Source organism: Miscanthus floridulus, chromosome 12 (genome assembly GCF_019320115.1).
Source record: "Miscanthus floridulus cultivar M001 chromosome 12, ASM1932011v1, whole genome shotgun sequence".
Taxonomy (NCBI): Eukaryota; Viridiplantae; Streptophyta; class Magnoliopsida; order Poales; family Poaceae; genus Miscanthus; species Miscanthus floridulus.
The window spans coordinates 70,976,110-70,995,388 of record NC_089591.1 but is presented as its reverse complement, the minus strand read 5'-3'; the positions used below and the strand labels follow the sequence as shown (position 1 = coordinate 70,995,388).

At 45.7% G+C, this 19,279-nt stretch overlaps 1 protein-coding gene and 1 pseudogene across 1 annotated transcript; both read right to left on the bottom strand.

Annotated features, from left to right (window-relative positions):
* Positions 1 to 61: 61 nt before the first annotated feature.
* Positions 62 to 4,348, bottom strand: LOC136496095 (uncharacterized). The gene is made up of 4 exons (XM_066491813.1): positions 3,211 to 4,348; positions 2,972 to 3,024; positions 1,863 to 2,830; positions 62 to 1,757 (listed from the first exon to the last, which is right to left on the bottom strand). The coding sequence occupies exons 1-4, from the start codon at positions 4,346 to 4,348 to the stop codon at positions 62 to 64; spliced, it is 3,855 nt and encodes a 1,284-aa protein (XP_066347910.1).
* A 4,165-nt stretch (positions 4,349 to 8,513) lies between these two features.
* LOC136497375 (RNA demethylase ALKBH10B-like) lies at positions 8,514 to 13,928 on the bottom strand (annotated as a pseudogene).
* Positions 13,929 to 19,279: the final 5,351 nt, after the last annotated feature.

The following is a 19,279-nucleotide window of genomic DNA, read 5'->3' as shown; positions in this document are numbered from 1 at the left end:
GTAAGTTAGGAGACCATAGGCTGGAAAGATGCAGGCAAAGGCTATATAACCCAAGAAACACTTACCAGAGGGCCCGAAGCACCTCTTTGTAAACAATGTTATCAGTGAGGTTGGAGACCAGATCTGTACCGTCGTCAATCAAAACACTTAGACCATCTCTTGAAGTAACACGTGATATAGCAACATACAACTGGCCATGAGAAAAAACTGGCCGGGGCAAGTATAAGCCAACATTATGCAAAGTTTGTCCTTGGCTCTTATTTATAGTCATTGCATAGCACAATCTTACTGGAAATTGGCGTCTGCTAAGAACAAATGGCCATTTCGTGCTTGACACGTGCAAGGCAATTCGAGGAAGGAGAACTTTGTCGCCAATGTTAGATCCAGTTATTATCTGAGCCTCCAATACACGGTCTCCTAACTGTGTTACTATAAGTCGTGTACCATTGCATAGTCCAGCACTTTGGTTTAAATTACGCAACAACATTACAGGTGAACCAACCTTAAGAATGAGTTTATGAGAAGGGATGCCTTTGATCTGTAGTGAGTTTAGAAACTCAACGGGGTAAAGTATGTCTGAGTTACCATTGTCCTTCGAGGTTTCAACCAATGAATCAGAACTGAGGTATACTTTTTCATGTCCTGGAATCAAAGAAAGCACGCGGGTATTAATCTCATCAATGGTGTCATTTTTTGGAGCAATGATAGCCCGTTCCCTTAGGTAGTCTGGGTCTGAGAAGGATGTTTCTAAGTTGGGATAGGTAGATCTTATGATATTATCAATAGGGGAGCCAAGTTTTGGAACTAAGATGTCATGAGGTATCTCAACCAACTCAGAGTCTCCATCATCAGTATGAGTACTACCCGTAGCAGTGCCATCCCCAATACTCAACACCCAATCATTAAATGCTTTCACCTGATCAGTGGGCAAGCCATTGCGGGTCATCCCAAGTAAGCGCATATTGATTGTTAGCCTCAAAATCTTAATATGATTCCACAGATAAGAATTAGTTATAGATGCATCAATGGTGTCTAATCTGCTGCCACCCTCGACCACAGGGAGTACTTGGCGGAAATCTCCACCAAGCACCACGGTCTTCCCACCAAACAACCTATTAAAACATGAAGGGTCTGCCTCCCCAAGAATGTCACGCATACTACGGTCTAAAGATTCAAAGCAATGTCGGTGGGTCATAGGTGCCTCATCCCAAATGATTAATGAACTATGAACTATTAAATCGGCAAGAAAAGTTCCCCTGCTAATACTACACATGGAAGACTCATCAATGACTATAGGAATTTTAAACCGAGAATGTGCAGTACGACCGCCAGGTAGTAATAGGGAAGCAACTCCAGATGAGGCCACAGCAAGGACGATAAGGTTCTCGGATCGCAGGCGTGAAATAATTGCATTCCAAAGGAATGTCTTGCCAGTGCCACCACATCCATACACAAAAAAACATTGTCCTAATTTATCATAGACGGACCGTGTGACAACCTCATAGACATTTTTCTGTTCAACAGTCAACTGGCTAACGAGGGTGGCATGGGCACGCATGAGGTCCTCGCAATCATAGGCCAGTTCATCAGCTAGCAACCTATTCTTAATTTTGTTACGTATGCTTCGGTCAGGCTCCGGCAAACCATAGTCCTTCATTAAACCACCATTTTTCACAAACAAGCTATCGAGTTCAAGCAAAACATAATTTTTAAGATGGTCCTCTGGAACTTTATAGGAAGGCCTCTGCACCATCTTTCTGATGTTATAAAGTATATCGTCAGTAAAAAATTGGTAGAAGTCATGGAAGAGGGAGGATGCGTCACAAACAGAGCAAAAAAGCACAATAGTAACAAGTAGCTACCGCATCTGAGCAGATGATCCCCACATAGCTGCTTCCCTAAGGGCCTCATGCCACTCACTATCATCGCCAAGAAGACCCATAGCCTGGCACGCATCCTTAAACGTTGGACATACAACACCACCAATAGTTCGAAGGTCTTCATACGAAGTAGCACCCTTGGCAACGTTGAGGAGCATACGGAGGTAATAAAGCTCACCACAGCTCGGATTAATATAGATAGCCCTACCAATTTTTGTGGGCCCCTTGCGCGGGCGCCATTCCTTGTACTTCTTATTCCAAACCCACTTTGTTGGGAATTCTATATAAGTTAGTTCTCGAGCGCTTGGGAACTTCCTATTAGCAGAAAACCATTCGGTCAGTGTTGTCTGCATGTAACGATGGTTATCTACAATATCAGACAAGGATTGGCTAGCTGGGTACACAACGTTATTCATGAAAGGGAGATGCACAGCCAGCCTCTCCACTGCAGGGGTTCTATAGTGAATATCAAATTCAAACAGGCGCCAGGTAGCTTCGTGGGAAGATAGATACCGACAATCAATGTACTCACGGACCTCATCGACATCCTCAGCCTGCCTCTGGGAATCTACTGGCTGGGCACCAAGGCTGCTACTACCGACCTCAACCTGTGAACTGGTCCCAGCACCGTCCGATGCACACGTTTCAATGACGGCCCTAGCACGGTCCGGGCCTTTTGTAATATATTTAAATAGATACTTGATAAGATGTGTTTTATTGCACCACTCAATATTTATGTGTGCTCTAAATCTTTTTAACAATGTCATGTTGTACGGGACAACCCATTTGTTATCAAGCTTAACACCATATCGCTCAACAAAGTGCCCAGTGTCAGGACGTCGCATGTACTGCACAAAGCCATCCTCACCAACAATCGTGTTTACCTCATTGCCCTTTGGAAAGAACTTTGAGCACTTGTTATTTTGCATGCACGGGCAATTCTGGTTCAGCTAACCACAAGGGCCATGCATCATGAATTCATCGACAAGACTATAGCCTAGTGGGTCAGATGATTTATCTGGTATCTCAGCACATATTATTGAGTCAATAAAAGAAGGGCGAGGGTCTTTAGTGTTACCTTCAAGCCAAACCAGAATATGAACGTGGGGCAGTCCACGCTTTTGAAACTCAATGGTATAGAGTACTGAAACAAAAAAAAACACTACCTGTATTAGAAAGTTGGCAGGTAGCCAAATAAGCCATTCAATTGCACATTATTATAATACATGGGGCGAAACATAGATGAACAAGGTACCCAACGGCTAACTCTGGTGAATTTGTTGTGCCCAAATAAGCAACAAATGCAAGGGGGTGAGAATTGCTTCCATACCTGCACGGGCCTTCCCAAAATAAGTCCCTTTCTTCAACCCAGAAACAAGCTCGTCCACCTTTAGCTTAAAAACTCGACTAACTATATCAGGTCTAGCATCAGGTCTTTGCCCTGGAACAAATGTAAGGGCATCAGCTATTTCTTGCCACTTTGGATTACACGTGAAAGTAATAAACATATCTGGGGGTCCATATGATCGGCAAATAGCCATTGCATCTTGATAATTCTGAACCATATACCGTTTGCTCCCTGTAAAGCTAGCAGGCAAAATAACCTTCTTACCAATGGCATTACCATCAACATCACCCTTGCGAAGCGCATCCTGGAGCCCCTTGTACACCTCGGATCTTAGGTTTTTATTATTTGCAACTATAAATCTAAGCCTATTCTCCTCTACGGATGCGAAAGCATCAACAATATATTGCTGGAATAATCGGTCACCACGTATCAATGTGGTTGCCTCGCATCTGCGTTGTTGTAACCTGTAAGCATAGTACTCAAGCATTGTGACGTCACCTCTAACTCCAACCTTCAAGGTTGCTGACCTATTGTACTTAATTCCTATTTTGAAACCTTGGTCTCCATAAGGGAACAAAATCGGGTATTGTAAGGACATATAGTTGGCATGTAGGTTACTAATCCGTTTAAGGCCACCACCCCTCTCCTGAATGATTATATCTGGACTCTTCTTTTCCTCAGAGAAGTCCCCGACTATCAAACCAGCTATCTCGGACCCTGCCGGTGCACTATACTGGGGCATGTTCTTGGACCTATCGTGTAGAAGCCTAAGGCGTAAAGGTTGGCAACGACTCTGCACCAGTAGGTCCCTAGCTGCCCTAAATGATTTAACCAGCTCATTTGATTCATCAAATGTTCGTACTAATCCCTCAACTATCTGTTTGTCAACCTGATTACCATCGTCAGATTCCTTATGCTTATCAAAAATCGATATTCGATTTTGAACTTCGTTTTCAGTGTCAAAAATATAGAGCTGTGCATAAACTGGGGCTGCACCCTCATCCGGCAGCAAAGATCCGATTCTGTGGTGCACCTGTCCATTGATCTTAAAAACGTATGGACCAGGCCCCTTGTTCACAGCTGTGTCAATCTTAGCACCAAGGGATGTGAATGCAAACATAGAATTATAGGAACGAATAGATTTAATAAAATATTTGGAAAGAGCACCACCATTTGGATTCAGCAGGCCATCTAGGAAGGGAGGAGGGTCTTTTTGAAACGGCAAACTGACCTTCCCTCCCTTACAGCAAAGGTGGAATCGATTAGCGCCTGCGTCACCTGGATATGACCTTTTAACACGTTCTTGGTACCAAAACTGTGCACCACAATGTTGACACTGGTGTGCTGGAGGCCCGTAATATGAAGTTTCGGTGGAAAGGCAATCTACAAAAGGCACGTCTTTAGACGGGCTCACGAATCCATTTTCTGATGGAAGCGAGCGTCATTAGGCAGGACATAGTATCACCTGTTTTTTCGTGAGCCTCACCACAATTTCCTGCGATTGAAATCAAAATCTGCATGTTAACAAAGGGAAAGCAACACGCGCGCGCACCCCCCCATACAAACGAGAAGGTACACAACCAACCTTGTTTCTTTAGCTGCCTTTTGGATTTCCGACGTTGTTGCCTCTCACGTACTGTACCCTCACCTATAGCTACAGCTACAGGCCAAAAGCAATAAAGGGAAGACACGGGATGAGTGCCTAATTAGATATGGGAACAACATAATCGAAGAGGGAATGGTAAACGCTAAAAAGAAGACAAAACACCATCCTTATAATAGGTAAAAATACGCGTCCATGGGCATCACACAGGTATACCAAACGATAAAAAGAGGAGTATATAGTGACACCTTGGAGTGAAGCTGCACCGTTCCCCCGCACCCTCTTCCTTGGACGGCTAGAGGAAGCACCTTCCATGTGCCATCAATGCGGTCCTGTACACGTTTGGAAGCTAAAAAAATCATGTAGAGAAATGATGACCAAGAGGACAAAGGAAAAGTTAGTAGACGGAAGGAGAGATGTGAACGAAAGGAAAAGGAAGAAACAGGAAGGGAAACAGTGTGAGCGCACAAAGGTGTGTCTGATAGGTTCGTATTGGCATGCCAACCAAGGTAGCTCAAATGAAATTGTTGCTCCTAAATAAGTTAGCTCACATATGAACTGCTATGTCATATCACATGCAAACCTTACTCCTAATCAAGTTAGTTCAAAGGTAAACTGTTAGGTTTATGGGCACATGTTAAACAAGTTAGCGCAAAGGTAGGCCTTCCTCCTAACTAAGTTAGAGTAAACGTGAACTGTTAGGTTCATACCCACACGTTAACCAAGTTAGCCCAAACGTAGGCCTTCCTCGCAATCAAGTTAGCTCAAATGTAGACTGTTAGGTTCATATGCACATGTTAAGCAAGTTAGGTCAAATGTAACCCTTTCTCCCGAACAAGTTAGAATCACAGATGTAAGTGCACGAAATCGCTGCTAGGATCATATGCACATGTTAACCAAGTTAGCCCAAATGCAAACCTTCCTCGAGCCTCTCAAGGCATCCATAAGGAAGCACCTATTTTAGCCCAAATGCAAACCTTCCTCGAGCCTCTCGAGGCCATCCATAAGGAAGCACCTATTCTACAATATCTTTCATTAGGTCCGGTTCGGAGCACAAACCTACTATGCAGGGCTTCGTATGCAATATGTCATTGTCACTCCATTAGTACTGCCTGACAAATGGCACTGCAGTGCACTTGTGCTGGTGGTTTTAACGTAATAAATGGGAGAAGCAACACCGCGAGGTACTACAGGGATGAACTATATGAGATATGACAAGGCCACTTGCAAACAATGGGAGGAGGGTGGTGAAGGAATGGCTAGCATGACACATCCTTATATAGGCAAGAGCGGGAGAGGAGGCACGGGCATATCTGCCACCACAAGGCAGGAGTAGCCCATCGATGCTAGTGGGGCCCAACCAAAGCAACACATTGTCCCACGTTTGGGAGTGGTGGCCATGCAGGTTCGTTGGGAGGTGTTGGCAATGCACTGATAAGGACCGCTGACATGCATGGTGTAAAAGAGATGTTAGCCTACCAAAATAAAATTTGTAAAACATGCACTATTAGGTACCTATTGCACACATGCTCATGGCAAATCTGGGCGATAAGATCATCTACAGCTAACTATAATGTTCTAACATGCGATTAAATTTGTGTGTAGCAGTACTTTTTTTGTCAGGTTAAGAGACTCCTGCTTTGGCCTCATGTGGAGCTGCGCCCTTGCATGTAAAACTGGAGGGCAGCAAGTTCCTCCATGTAAAACGGTGATGTAACTCTTCATGGTAACATCATGCATAGAAGATGGGGCAATTTTTACCTTGCAGCATTTCATTGGACCCCCTACCTACTTCATTCAATGCACCAAAGAGTATAATACACTCCCCCACTTCACTGCATGCCCCACCTGATATGCATGCATGGAAGAGCAACAGGACCACCGACCTCATTCACTGCACACACGCATGCATGGGAGGACACAATATATGGCTCCTGCAAAATCTATCCAAGTTTGCCTCTCTGTTCGTTTACCTATTTTCTGTTCATTTACTCATTGGTACATGAGGGTAATTCAGGTGGACAATGAAATTTTTTACTAAAGGCCTCACTCAAATGGACGACTGTGGCAAATATGTACCGTGCCTTTTGTTACTGAAATTTAACCGCTATAAACTACCATGCCTTTTGCTATTAAAAAATAAACGATGTAAATTAAGCTCATGAACAGTTTTAGCAGTCCTCTCTCTCTAATTTACTCTGGCTTCTAACCTGTGCAGGAAGCAAAAGCAGATCACCGCGCGCTGAGCAAGGAGATGGATGATGGAGAGGGGTCTGTCCTGCTCTGGCACAGTCCATGCTTGGAATAACGCATGCATTGTAAATTTCTCTTGTGGTAGTAACTTTCCTATGCATGTAAGGACATACAATTTTTATCTTAACTCTTCTACTTACCCACTTTATTCAATGCACCAACCTGTGAGCTGGATGACCGTCAATCTGAGCAAGGAGATGGATGATGGAGGGGTCTGTCCTGCTTTGGCACAGTCCATGCTTGGAATAACGCATGCATTGTAAATTTCTCCTGTGGCAGTAACTTTCCTATGCATGTAAGGACATGCAATTTTTATCCCAACTCTTTTACTTACCCACCAAACTGTGAGCTGGATGACCGTCAATTTCCTATCGAACGTTCCACTCAAATGGACGTTACGTGGACACCTTGGGAGGCCGCCTAGACGGCGCGGCCTCATATTTCTAATGCTCTAAGCCGTCAGGAGCCATGTGTTATCTTGGAAAAACTTTGATGGCCACTCGGTGGGAGGATGTGGCGAGCAAGGTGTCAAAGCAAGAACGCCGAACATTTAATGGAGTGCTCATTTACGTTGTGTGAAACCCGTGGAAGGAAAGGAATAGGAGAATTTTCGAAAATGAGCATCAAACGTCGAAACAGGTCGCCTATCTGACCAACGAAGATATTGTTAAGAGGCGTAGGCCCATGTGTAGTACGGGCTAAGAGCTTGTTTGGTATGGATTCTAAGGGATTCAGCTCCACCTGACATATGTACTGTTCACTGGAGCCAGTTTCAGTTTTCTCTCTTTCCCCTCCCTCTCACTGAGCCATTTAGAGCAGGTGAAGCCAAAAATTTTTGCTTCAGCTGCTCCAAATGGCTTTGTGAGAGGGAGAGGGAAGAGAGAGAAAATTAGCTCAAGTAAACAGTACATGTGTCAGATGGAACTGAATCTATTAGAATCCATACAAAAAAAAAAGGCCCTAAATCAAGAAGCGCATAAGCGATGGCTTATGTGTGTTGGCTTTATGACCGGCGTTGGGTGCCTATACATAAAAACTCTATTTCCTTCTTAATTAAACGGCAAAGCTCTTGCCTTTACTTTCAAAAAATATATATAAATCCATATGCTTTGCCCACGTCCTGAACAAGAATACTTGCAAAATCAATCGTTTAGGTCCCAAAAGAGTGATCAGTTCAAAAACAATCCAGCTTACAACGATAACCATCTTTCGTTCTCATTCTAGATTAAGCGTCGATAAGGGTAAGGTCTCATCAAGAGCGACAAAGCCATCTTTCGTTCTCATTCCAAATTAAGCGTAGCTTGCAGCGTTATAATCGCCATCCACAGGGAACATCTGTAGCAGAACCATCCATCAGCAAGGAACAATCTTCCATCGGTAGTCTGCTACAGATGCATCAATCATCAGTCGATCACAACAGAGTTACATGTAAGAAATTTCGCCCACATTTTTCCATTTCGGATGTACTAGGTTGATAAGATTTGTGCAACAAGATACATCAGAAATGGTTTTTACTGCCCACAACTCTGTTATGGTAGCAGATGATAAACTTAAGGCAATGTCATAAGTCGAGATTTGCAACAGAGCAGCTACAAAATTTAGGACAACGTTTTCAGTCTCAAGAACTTGACACCGAGGTTTCTTGTCCAAGGATAAGAGAGTTGACAGCGAAGACCTGCTAAGCTCTGTGCACTACCGCATATTCACGGCCCAAAAAATTTAACTTCTCATCTCTCCAGTTTCTGTTGTCTATGTACTAGATCTCCCCCTCTATTTAGTTGCATGTCCATGTGGCTGGACCTTGCTGCTCCCAACATTCTTCAGACTACCATTCTGCTGCTCCACACCTACAGCTGACTTCTCATCCGCAGAGCTGCCACCACCATTTGAGCTCCCATTGCATTCTGGTTTCTCAGCTGTGTAAGATCTCTCTGTTGGCGAGTTCTTAGGAGAAAGATTGCCATTAGACATCTCCTTGCCAGTGATCTTATTATGCAGGTAAGCAGATGAACCTTGTGGGGAGTTGGGCTCCGCCATGGCCATGGGAAGCAGGGCATCATCTGATGGGGCAGAGGGTGACCTGATCCCGGAGGAAGGAAGACCCCTGTACCAGGACCAGGGAACCGTGGCGGTGCAGGCCTTGGAGTAACTTCTTGTATCCAAGTTGCTGTTGTGTTTGGCAAGGGAACAGCTGGCGTGAAAGGCATGGCTGCAGCAGAAACAGGAGCAGGGGCTACAAACAGTGGCTGCATCCCATCAGGTGGTGGAACATGGTGAGGTCCAACTGCTGGTGCTGGAAGTAACACCACTGGCAGAGCATATCCAAAGTGTTTAGGACTTTGGGGATGGCGGGAGATGTTAGCTGGCCTTGATGATTGACCCCAGGGCATAGGAGGAGGTGTTAATGGAGGAGTAAAAGCGGGACGCTTTCAGCTGGGATGTGCTTTCTTGCTACAGACTTTCCAAAATTAAGTATGACTCTCTGCTTGCGTGTAGCAGGAATCGCTCGCTTTGCACATTCAACACTTTTCCCTTGCATGAGTAGAAGTGACCTGCATTGAGACAGACAATAATGTTCAACAAATATGCAGTCTCATGACGTGCTATCTAAACCTTACAAACAAAGATGAAGAAACTAAATGGCTGTTTCCTTAACAAGAAACTAAGCCCACAATGTATTATTCAAAGAGTGGAGTGTGAACTATCAAGCTGTGTCTATGGTTTGAACCTTTAAGAGCCAAATGTAACAGGGAGAAGACACTAGGGATGTTTTACCCAGTTGCGAGCGAGAGCTTCAGAGGGCCTCTATGATCACCTCGTTCTCCTACTGATATGGATCGGCCAAACACCATATCACAATCTGTTAAGCATAGGGTACAAAGAGGTCTACCATACCAAGGAGGGGATTGGTGAGGATGAGAATAGTCTCCCTGAAAGAAAAAAAATCATTTAATCATACATATGGTCCATTTCAAGGTGTCCACAATGAGCAATAAAAGCGGTAAGCAAGGAGCCTTGTTTCTTGGCTCAACATTGTTGCGGCAGGTAATAAAATCGGCAGTTGTGTCCCTCGACAATAGCACTACCACCAGGCAACAAGAACTAAACAAATATTAAAATCTCTCCCTTCCCTGCATCCTCCCCTTACTCCACCCCAGCCATTCTTGCTCTCACCAATCTCTCAATTTTCAGTTAGAAGATACTACCTATTTCTGTCGATGTACATCGCACCAATTTAACCACTCTTGCCTACTGTCAAAGGACCCACCCTACTACTTGTGAACATACATTGACCTTGCCCTAAGCCAAAAGAATAATGGAAGCAAATTACCTCACTGAAGATGTCAATAACACAATAATCTGGTTTGAAGGGTATAATTTCCTGCCGAGACAAGCGATCAAACAATCATGCAGCAGCCCAGGAATCGCCTCCACCCTTGTCTCTAGACTCACATAATAAAGATACAAAAATTGTCATAAAATGCGAGACATTAGGTACTGCAGTACAAGCTTGATATACCTCTTTGATTTTCGTCATCAGGAGGGCCTTCAATGATAGGAACGCCCAGCTGAACAATTTCCCTTCCATGACCCTTCATTGGTCTTTTAGCAATAATAACCGTCTGCCCAGCTGTATCATCAAGTAAAATAGTATTAACTTGACAAAATCCAAAACAATTAATCTCCTGGTGCACAAGGACTAGGACATTTTCCATTAACACGGAAGTAGAAAACCAAACTAGAGACAATATTATCCCACGGAAACACAGTGTTTTTCTAGGTTACCAGCACAGTTCTATTGAGGTATGCATTCTACATGCAGATTGAAATTAGATATAGCATAAGTGAAACAGCAGACAAACAAACTTCCAAAAGAGAGCTGAACGCATAAGGTCATAAGCACAAAAAACAAGTAAGTTCTGATGGAGGAAAGGAGAACAAACATTTAAAGGTTACCTTCAAGCCCCCCTCGTCGGTAAGAGGCTTTTGTTTCATTAACTAAAGAAAGGATCTTATTTGCCTCGGTGACATTTACTAACCCTTCATAAACCTTGAGTCCTTCAACAGTATTAACCTAAAGGACCAAAAAATATATATACTTTATCACACACCAGGGTTAGCCATAAGAAAATGAAATTAAACAATCTTTGACATGTCAAGATGACATGAAGGGAAAACTGTATAAGTATAACCCAATTGAAATTCTACTTTTTTACGCTAACATACCATGCTGCCATCAATGATCTCATTGGCTGAATGCTCTATAGGGGTTGCAACCAGTTTGCTACTTCCTTCAGAAACAGCTTGCAGCTTTGATTTTTTTCACCTTGTACAATATAAATAATACAAGGGCATAGTTTAGAGATGTAATATGTAGGATTCTTTATTTTCTATCACAATTTTTCAAACTCCATAAGGTAACAGTGATTAAGACATGAACAAGAGAAGAGTAGCACAATCTTGTTTGACTAGTCTTGTTGCTAGCTTATTCCAGCCATTGTCATACATTACTCTCAGGTCCCACTTTTCATACATTACTCTCACCCAAAACTTGAGGTTATAACAGAATTGATCCATCCAACGATTTCCATACAAATGAGAACGATCAAGATGCATCCACTGATCATTTGAGTCGCAGCAATTAAAAAAGATGAGCTCACAAGAACTACACAACAACTAGTTACTTTGTAGGCAATATTAACAGTTTCAGCTGTTTTGTGGCATTAACCAATGACTTGTGGTTGCTACAAACAGGTCAGAGAACACTGTACGCCACAATTTTAGTTGTCTATCTCTTCCTAAAGGCACCCTGTTATTACAAATTGGAAAACATCATTCTGCAATTAGCAAATGTATTTAACCATAGTACCATACACTGGACGTTTTGAGTTGACAGGGCACCATGTACCAATATACCGCAACGTTTGATTTAACTAATACAGTGCATTAGCATCCGCGGAAAGTAAAAAAGGGCACATTTTTAGAGATAGAAGGGGTATATGAGATTTTGTCTTTTCCGTGCGTAATCAGTAAAGACTATATGACGCAACATACGGTTACTAAATAAATGAATATCTAAAAAGAGCCACACAAGCATGCATGAGTATGCGCTTGTGTACCATCAATTATAGGAGAATCCAACGGCAAACTTTTAGTATCAATGATGTTCCCCGTTTCTTTCAGCCCCCTCCCTTCCTTGTTATTATGAAGTCACGTCCTAAGAGAAGTCAAGAGCACATGAGTATTTTTAAACCACTCATGAATTTGCCACCTTTGTCAATGTTACATGCAAACAGGGAACATAGCGCATTGAATGAGGTAAACGAAATCGTAACTGCACTAGCATGGATAATTCAACTCCAATTTCCCATGCAGATGCTTGAGAGTAAGATTCGAATATATCATCCTTCTATAAATCACAGCTCTAAGACAGCAGAAGAAATCTTTAACCTCACTTCATTGTGGACAATGCAGACCTGATCAGAAAGAACGGTCTCCACATGGAGAAGCTCTGCGTAGTTTTGCACGTGTCTAGCCTAATACATAACTTACACAGGAAAGGTAGTTCTGGATAACATTATCAGTATCTTTAGGGCCTCCCCAATTGGCAATTGGTACAGAATCACACATTTCAGCACGTTAAAAGCTTGCCTTTTTAAGACCTCGACATTTATTAACACATACACAAGCCAGAAGCAGCAACGCTTCATCAACTTTAGACTACCACATTAACATGTACAGATGGATATCAGCATTTTGGCAACAAGCGTCATTGGTTCAATACCTTGAAGACCGATCAGCAAACAAGAAAATCAAATGCACACTGAAAATGCATTTCATGGATCGTACCGTTTTGTGACCCATCAGAACGGAGGGGTAAAAAAGGAAGTCCGTGTAGCAACGAAACAGACACTATACTAACGCCAAACAAAGAAAATAAGAGCATACTATCACACAAAGAGAAAATAAGAGCATACTATCACACAAAGAGAAATTAGAGCATACTATCACACAAAGATAAAATTAGAGCACGGTATCACACGAAAAGATCTCGTCTTACCATCTTTCTCGGATCCAGTCGCCGCAAAGGCGCTGCCGCCGCGCGCTGGATCGGGGCGGTAGTGGCCGCCGTGGCGATGGTGCTGGTGGGAGTGATGGGACTGCGAGAACGCTGGGCGGCGAGGGGGCGGCGGCGGCGGCTCGGCCGGCGACGCGCCAGCCCCGAGCGCCTGGGCCGGGTGCGCGCGGCGGCGCCAGCCGGCGTGTTGGAGCGCGAAGGCGATGTCGTTGACGGGGAAGAACTGCTGCATGTGGATCACGTGCGTCCAGTGGTGGCGGCGCTGCTGGACGACAGAGAACACCTGGTCGTACTCGCCCGGTTCGCCGATGGAGCGGAGGTGGAGGATGAGGAGGTCGACGATGGCGTTGGCGGCGGCGAACTCGCCGCGCAGCCAGCTGATGAAGCCGTCGCGCTCGTCCATGAGCCAGGCGGCGGGCTCGGCCGCGGCTGCGCCGGGGGCCGGGGAGGTGATGACGGCGGCGGCAGCGGCGGAGGCCATCGCCGTGCGTCCCTCACCACTGGGGGCCCGCGCTCATAGAAAGGCGCAGCCCAGTCAGCAATGCCGAGGGGGAGAGATCTAGGGTTTTGCCGTATATTTTCGTTCCAATGTGTTTTTTTTTTTTTTTTTGGTCTCTGGTGCTGGTGTTGCTGGAATGCAGACGAGAGAAAAGAGACAGAGAGAGAAGGCTCGGCGAGCGGCAGTAGTAGACAGTGGGGAGCGAGGAAAGAGGAGGGGAGCCGAAGCCAGGCGGAGGTGTGAAGAGGAGAGCCGGATCTGGGCATCCGAAGATTCGTGAAACTAGGCGGGCGATGCGGTGTCAAGGCGGAAACCTAACGACTATGTGGAGCCGTGCGGCCGACAGATGGGCCCGGACCCATCTGTCGGCGTGAGGGATCGGGAAGCGGCGGGTAGGCGGCGGTCGGAGCCCGTGGGGGTTTTGCTTTAGGATGCGTGTTTGTTGTTGGTTCGCTGATCGTTATCTCCCAGATGCTCGCCTGGTGGACCAAGGACCCGCCTGTCAGTGGGACGGAGCTGTGTTTGGTTGTGGCTCATGCCTCTGTTTGTGGCGAGACAATTTCGCATTGACCGATAGGGAAAAGCGGAACAGAAAAGCCGCTGCAGCTGCAGTTACAATCTTACGGAGCAAGACACAGACCTGTGGCTGTTCAAATCTCACCGTCCGACATTGTGGGCTACCGCCATTGCTGGTGGCTTCACGCCTGCGTGCCTGCGTCTGCGTGTGAGTCCCCAGTTATCAGCGGCAGCTCTTGGTGGGGCACGGCACGGGATCGGCAACAGACGCATGCGGCGGCGTCGGGGCCGGACGCCTCGAGATGCGCTTGGCGTGCGACGGACGGCCGAAGCCGCCCGCGGTGGGTGTCGGTTGCAGGCTGCAGCGGCCCCCACATTAATGTGGGTTGTTGCGAGGTGGGGTGTGCGGACACGCACGCGACAGGAAACGGGAGCCCCTTTACGCCACCCCGGCCGTCTCACATGGTGGGCGCCCCCACCCGTCACTCCGTCAGCCACGCCACGACGAGCGTCCGCGTCCGCGGCTCGGCATGCCGGATAGCGGGGGGAGGAAGAGGTAAAAGCGGAGTTCGTTTGAGTGGGGTGGGCGAGGTCGCAAAATTCCGTGCTGACTCGGGCAACTCAGGGGGCGTCCGTTTCTCTGCTCCTCGATTTGGAGCGTTCCATCCGGGTTGGGCGCTCCGCGATGGCACGGCGCCCGCACGGGCGGGGAGCCCGCACAGTCCAGTCCATTCCGTTCCGTTCCTTTTTCGACCCGATTGGGAGCGATCCGCCGATCCCAGCTGCCGATTCGTGTCACCGTGCGACGGTCACGTCGCGCCACAAACAGACAAACAGGCCGGGCGGCAGGTGTGTTTCACGCGCGATTCGTGTCTCATTCGCGGGGAGAACGACCGGGTTTTGGTTCGGAAGTGGAGGGCGAGGAAATCCGCGGAATGGCAGATTCGGCAGGAGGGCCGATGGGGTGGGGTGGAGGAGGCCGCCGCGACCGTGCTTCCGGTGCGTATGCGATGGGTGGCAGTGGCACGTTGCCATGGAAACTGAAAAGCGCAGTGAGGCTGCTTGCGGAGCAACTTTGACCATTTTAGTAGGTGGCTAACCTCCAATCAGGTTTAGGATTGAGCTGTTTAGTTGCCTGTAGATAGCTCTAAGTCAGGTCCAACTAAGCCACTTTAAAAATTCTAGCTTGACGAAATGTCCTAATATAGTTAGAGATGATGAATAACCTATTTAAAAAATCTATAAACTAACTAGAGCAATTTAATTAGTATGGCAAATAGTGAAATACACTTGCTCTAGCTATATAAGAGTTGCAAGCCAACTATCCAACAATTTTAGTTACTATGATCGCTAAACACACAATTTGCTAAGTCACTACTCACTAAGAGCTCTCACACTTGCTACACTAAAGAGCTCCACTAGATGAACTTAAGCTATAATGCAAGCCCTCAATTCTAACTACACTAAAAAGCTTACTACAACTAGTTTGCGGATATACAATGAGTAAGTAAGGTGATTATACCATCGTGTAGAGTGAACCAATCACAAGATGAAAATTAAATCAATCACCGAGAAATATCAATGGGCAAGAGACAACTAATTTTTCTTCTGAGATTCACGTGCTTACTGGTACGCTAGTCCCCGTTGTGTCGACCAACACCTGATGTTTCGACGACTAAGAGATTGCACGAACCTCGTCCACACAATTGGACACCACAAGAATCTTCCCAAGTGAGGTAACTCAATGACACGAGCACTCCACGAGTTACTTTCGGCGCTCCGCCAGGAAAGGCACAAGACCCCACACAATCACCGCGATCAGAGCCGAAGACAATCATCGACCTCCGCTCGACGATCCCTGCTGCCCCAAGCCGTCTAGGGGCGGCAACCACCAAGAGTACAAGTGAATCCCACAACGAAACACGAACACCAAGTGCCTCTAGATGCAATCACTCAAGCAATGCACTTAGATTCTCTCCTAATCTCACAAAGATGTTGAATCAACGATGAAGATGAGTGGAAGGGCTTTGACTAAGCTCACAAGGTTGCTATGTCAATGCAAATGGCCAAGAGAGTGAGCTTGAGTCGGTCATAGGGCTTAAATAGAGAGCCCCACGAATATAGCCTTGGCTCTCTGTTCCCTGAAAAATCGGGACGACCGGACGCACTGGTAGGTTTGAACGGACGCAGGACCCTAGCGCCCGGTCCTCAGATATTCGCCATGTGTCCCCGACTTCAAATATTGATCGTACGATCTCGACGGTTATCAGTGCACTTAAGTTGTGATCGGACACGCTACTTGAAGTGATCGGAAGCTCCAATACTAGAGTCCGGTCGATTCCAGTATGGTTTCATTCACGACTGGACGCACCGATCAAAGTGATCGGACGCACCATCACTAGTGTCCGCTCATTTTCAGTAAGGTTCTAGAGATTGTTTTTCGCAACTAGACACGTCCGGTGACATATGACCGAACCCAGGCCAGCGTCTGATCAACAGTCTCTCTCTGTTGCTTGCGTCAGCGTTCGTCATTAGGTGATCGGACGCACCCCCTGCGCGTTCGATCCCTTTTTCACTTCAGCGTCCGGTCAAGGGACCGAGGGACCTTCACAAATATGTCAACCACTAAGTGTATCACCTTATGCATGTGTTAGCATATTTTTACAAATGTTTTCAAGGGTGTTAGCACTCTACTAGATCCTAAATGCATATGCAATAGTTAGAGCATCTAGTGGTACTTTGATAACCGCATTTCGTTACGAGTTTCACCCCTCTTAATAGTATGGCTATCGATTCTAAGTGTGACCACACTCTTTAAGTGTCTCGATCACTAAACCAAAAAGCTCCTATTAATTTACCTTTGTCTTGAGCCTTTTGTTTTTCTTTCATCTTTTCCAAGTCTAATCATTTGATCATCACCATGCCATCACCATCATTATGTCATGATCTTTATTTGCTTCATCACTTGGAGTAGTGTTACCTATCTCATAATCACTTTGATAAACTAGGTTAGTACTTAGGGTTTCATCAATTCACCAAAACCAAACTAGAGCTTTCACCTAGCTCCCGAAAAACAGATTGAGATCTGTTTTTCGCTAGCCAGGCTTGGCCAAGCCCTCGGGTGCATTCTCGTCACTACCTGTCACCTCCCCCGTTGCTCCTCCTCGCGATCTCGCGCCCTGCTCCTCCGTTGTCCGTGAAGGGACCGTGACGCCTAAGAGGGGGGGTGAATTAGGCAACTTAAAAAATTAACTTTAAACTATGGCCTCTTTTTTTAACCCTAGCAAAACCTATGCAACTGATAAACTATCTAGATGTGCAACTATGGTTTTACTAGTGTGTTGCTATCTCTACCCAAACGTAGTAAAGTAATCAATGTAAATGCGGAAGCTAAAGAGCAAGGTAGAGATATGCAAACTCCCATCGACGACTCTGGTATTTTTACCAGTATCGAGAAGCGCACAAGCTTCCTTCTAGTCCTCGTTGGAGTCCCTTACAAGGAATCCCTCGCAAGGGCCAAGCTCCCGGTCGAGTAACTCTATAGATAGCCTTGGGTCTTCCCCACGCGCAAGTGGGTTTCCGACGTGCCTTCCGGCAAGCCTCTCCCGAATGCTCCCCGCCGTCTTCACTATCAAGCTTCCGGCCAAAACGCCGTGGCCTTGTTCCCTTCGGTACACGGCGGCGGCCACACCACAAACATGGTTGTGATCTCGCAAGACTTTAAGCCCCTCCGATGTACAACAATGGTGCTCGCAAGCACCGAGTGGTAAGAGGTATGCAAACCTCACTAAACACTAGGCCTAAACCTAGAGCAAGTGCATAAGCGGTGGTCTAATCAACCTAAGCACTTCGCAAAGCACCTACGCCAATCACCTGATGAATCACTAAGCACTATGCAAGTGGAGATCACTAAAATAGTGTATAAACCCTTGGTATGTTTCCTCAGCTCCACTTTACTCAAATGGTCGGTTGGGGGTTGTATTTATAAGCGCCACTGAAAAATTAGCCGTTGGGTCGAATTCCCAAAAATTGCTACTGACCGGACGCTGAATCGTCCTGACCGGACGCGTCCAGTCGTCCGACTATTGAGCCGGCAATATACTGATCGGACGTGGCCAGCGTCCGGTCGCCTGCCACCGACGCGTCGGTCGTAGATTTGCCGCTCTGGAACCTTACTGTACTCGATCAGACGCTGCTGTCCTGTGTTCGGTCGGTTGCCACCAGTGTCCGGTCAGTGTCTGGTCGCCTGTTGCCAAGTCCTCTGCCCAGCGTCCGGTCCAGCGTCCGGTCACCTCAGTGAGCTGTGTTTCTTCCGATCTTGCATACGGCTTGGTTCCAATCTTCGTGCTTGGACTTTGCTTGATATCTTGGGTCTTCTCTTGTGCTTTAAGGTCTTTCTTAAGGTGTTGATCATTGATCACCACGTCGCCTTCGTCCAAGTCACGTCTTGCACCCTATTGAACTATAAATTTATTCAGTCCAATTTTTGTGTTGGTCATCAAACACCAAAATCCAAAGTAAATGAGCCAATGCTCTATTTTCCTTACAATTCCCCTTTTTGGTGATTGATGACAACATGACCAAAGCAAGCAAATGATAAGAATTTGGAGATTAAAACTACCTACTTGCTAGGATGTAATGCAAAGGGTAAGGTTATATGATCTAATTGATATACCAATTAAACTTTACTTAAAAGCTTGTCTTGCCCTTGTAAATGTCCCCATGTGATATTATGGATTAAAGCCTAGCTTCTAAAAAATTCTCCCATTACTTAGACTAATCCATAATTCACTTTCCTCCCTTTCTCGGACTATTACTACTTATAACTAAAGGCTTGTCTTTGTCCTTCAAATTCTCCCCTTTGGCACCAAACACCCAAAAAGAAATACATTAGTACACAAGGGAAGGTCAAACTTTGTGAACCAAAAGAAGGAATTTGATTAGCATGGAATAGGTCACAAAATTTACTATCACATTATATAGACTAAGCTCCCCTAAATTTATGCATACTATGATAAAAAGCAAAGCATATGCATAATTAGCAATTTATTGCACAAGAGAGGTTAATCTATATAATACATGGAGAAAGCAAATAAATATC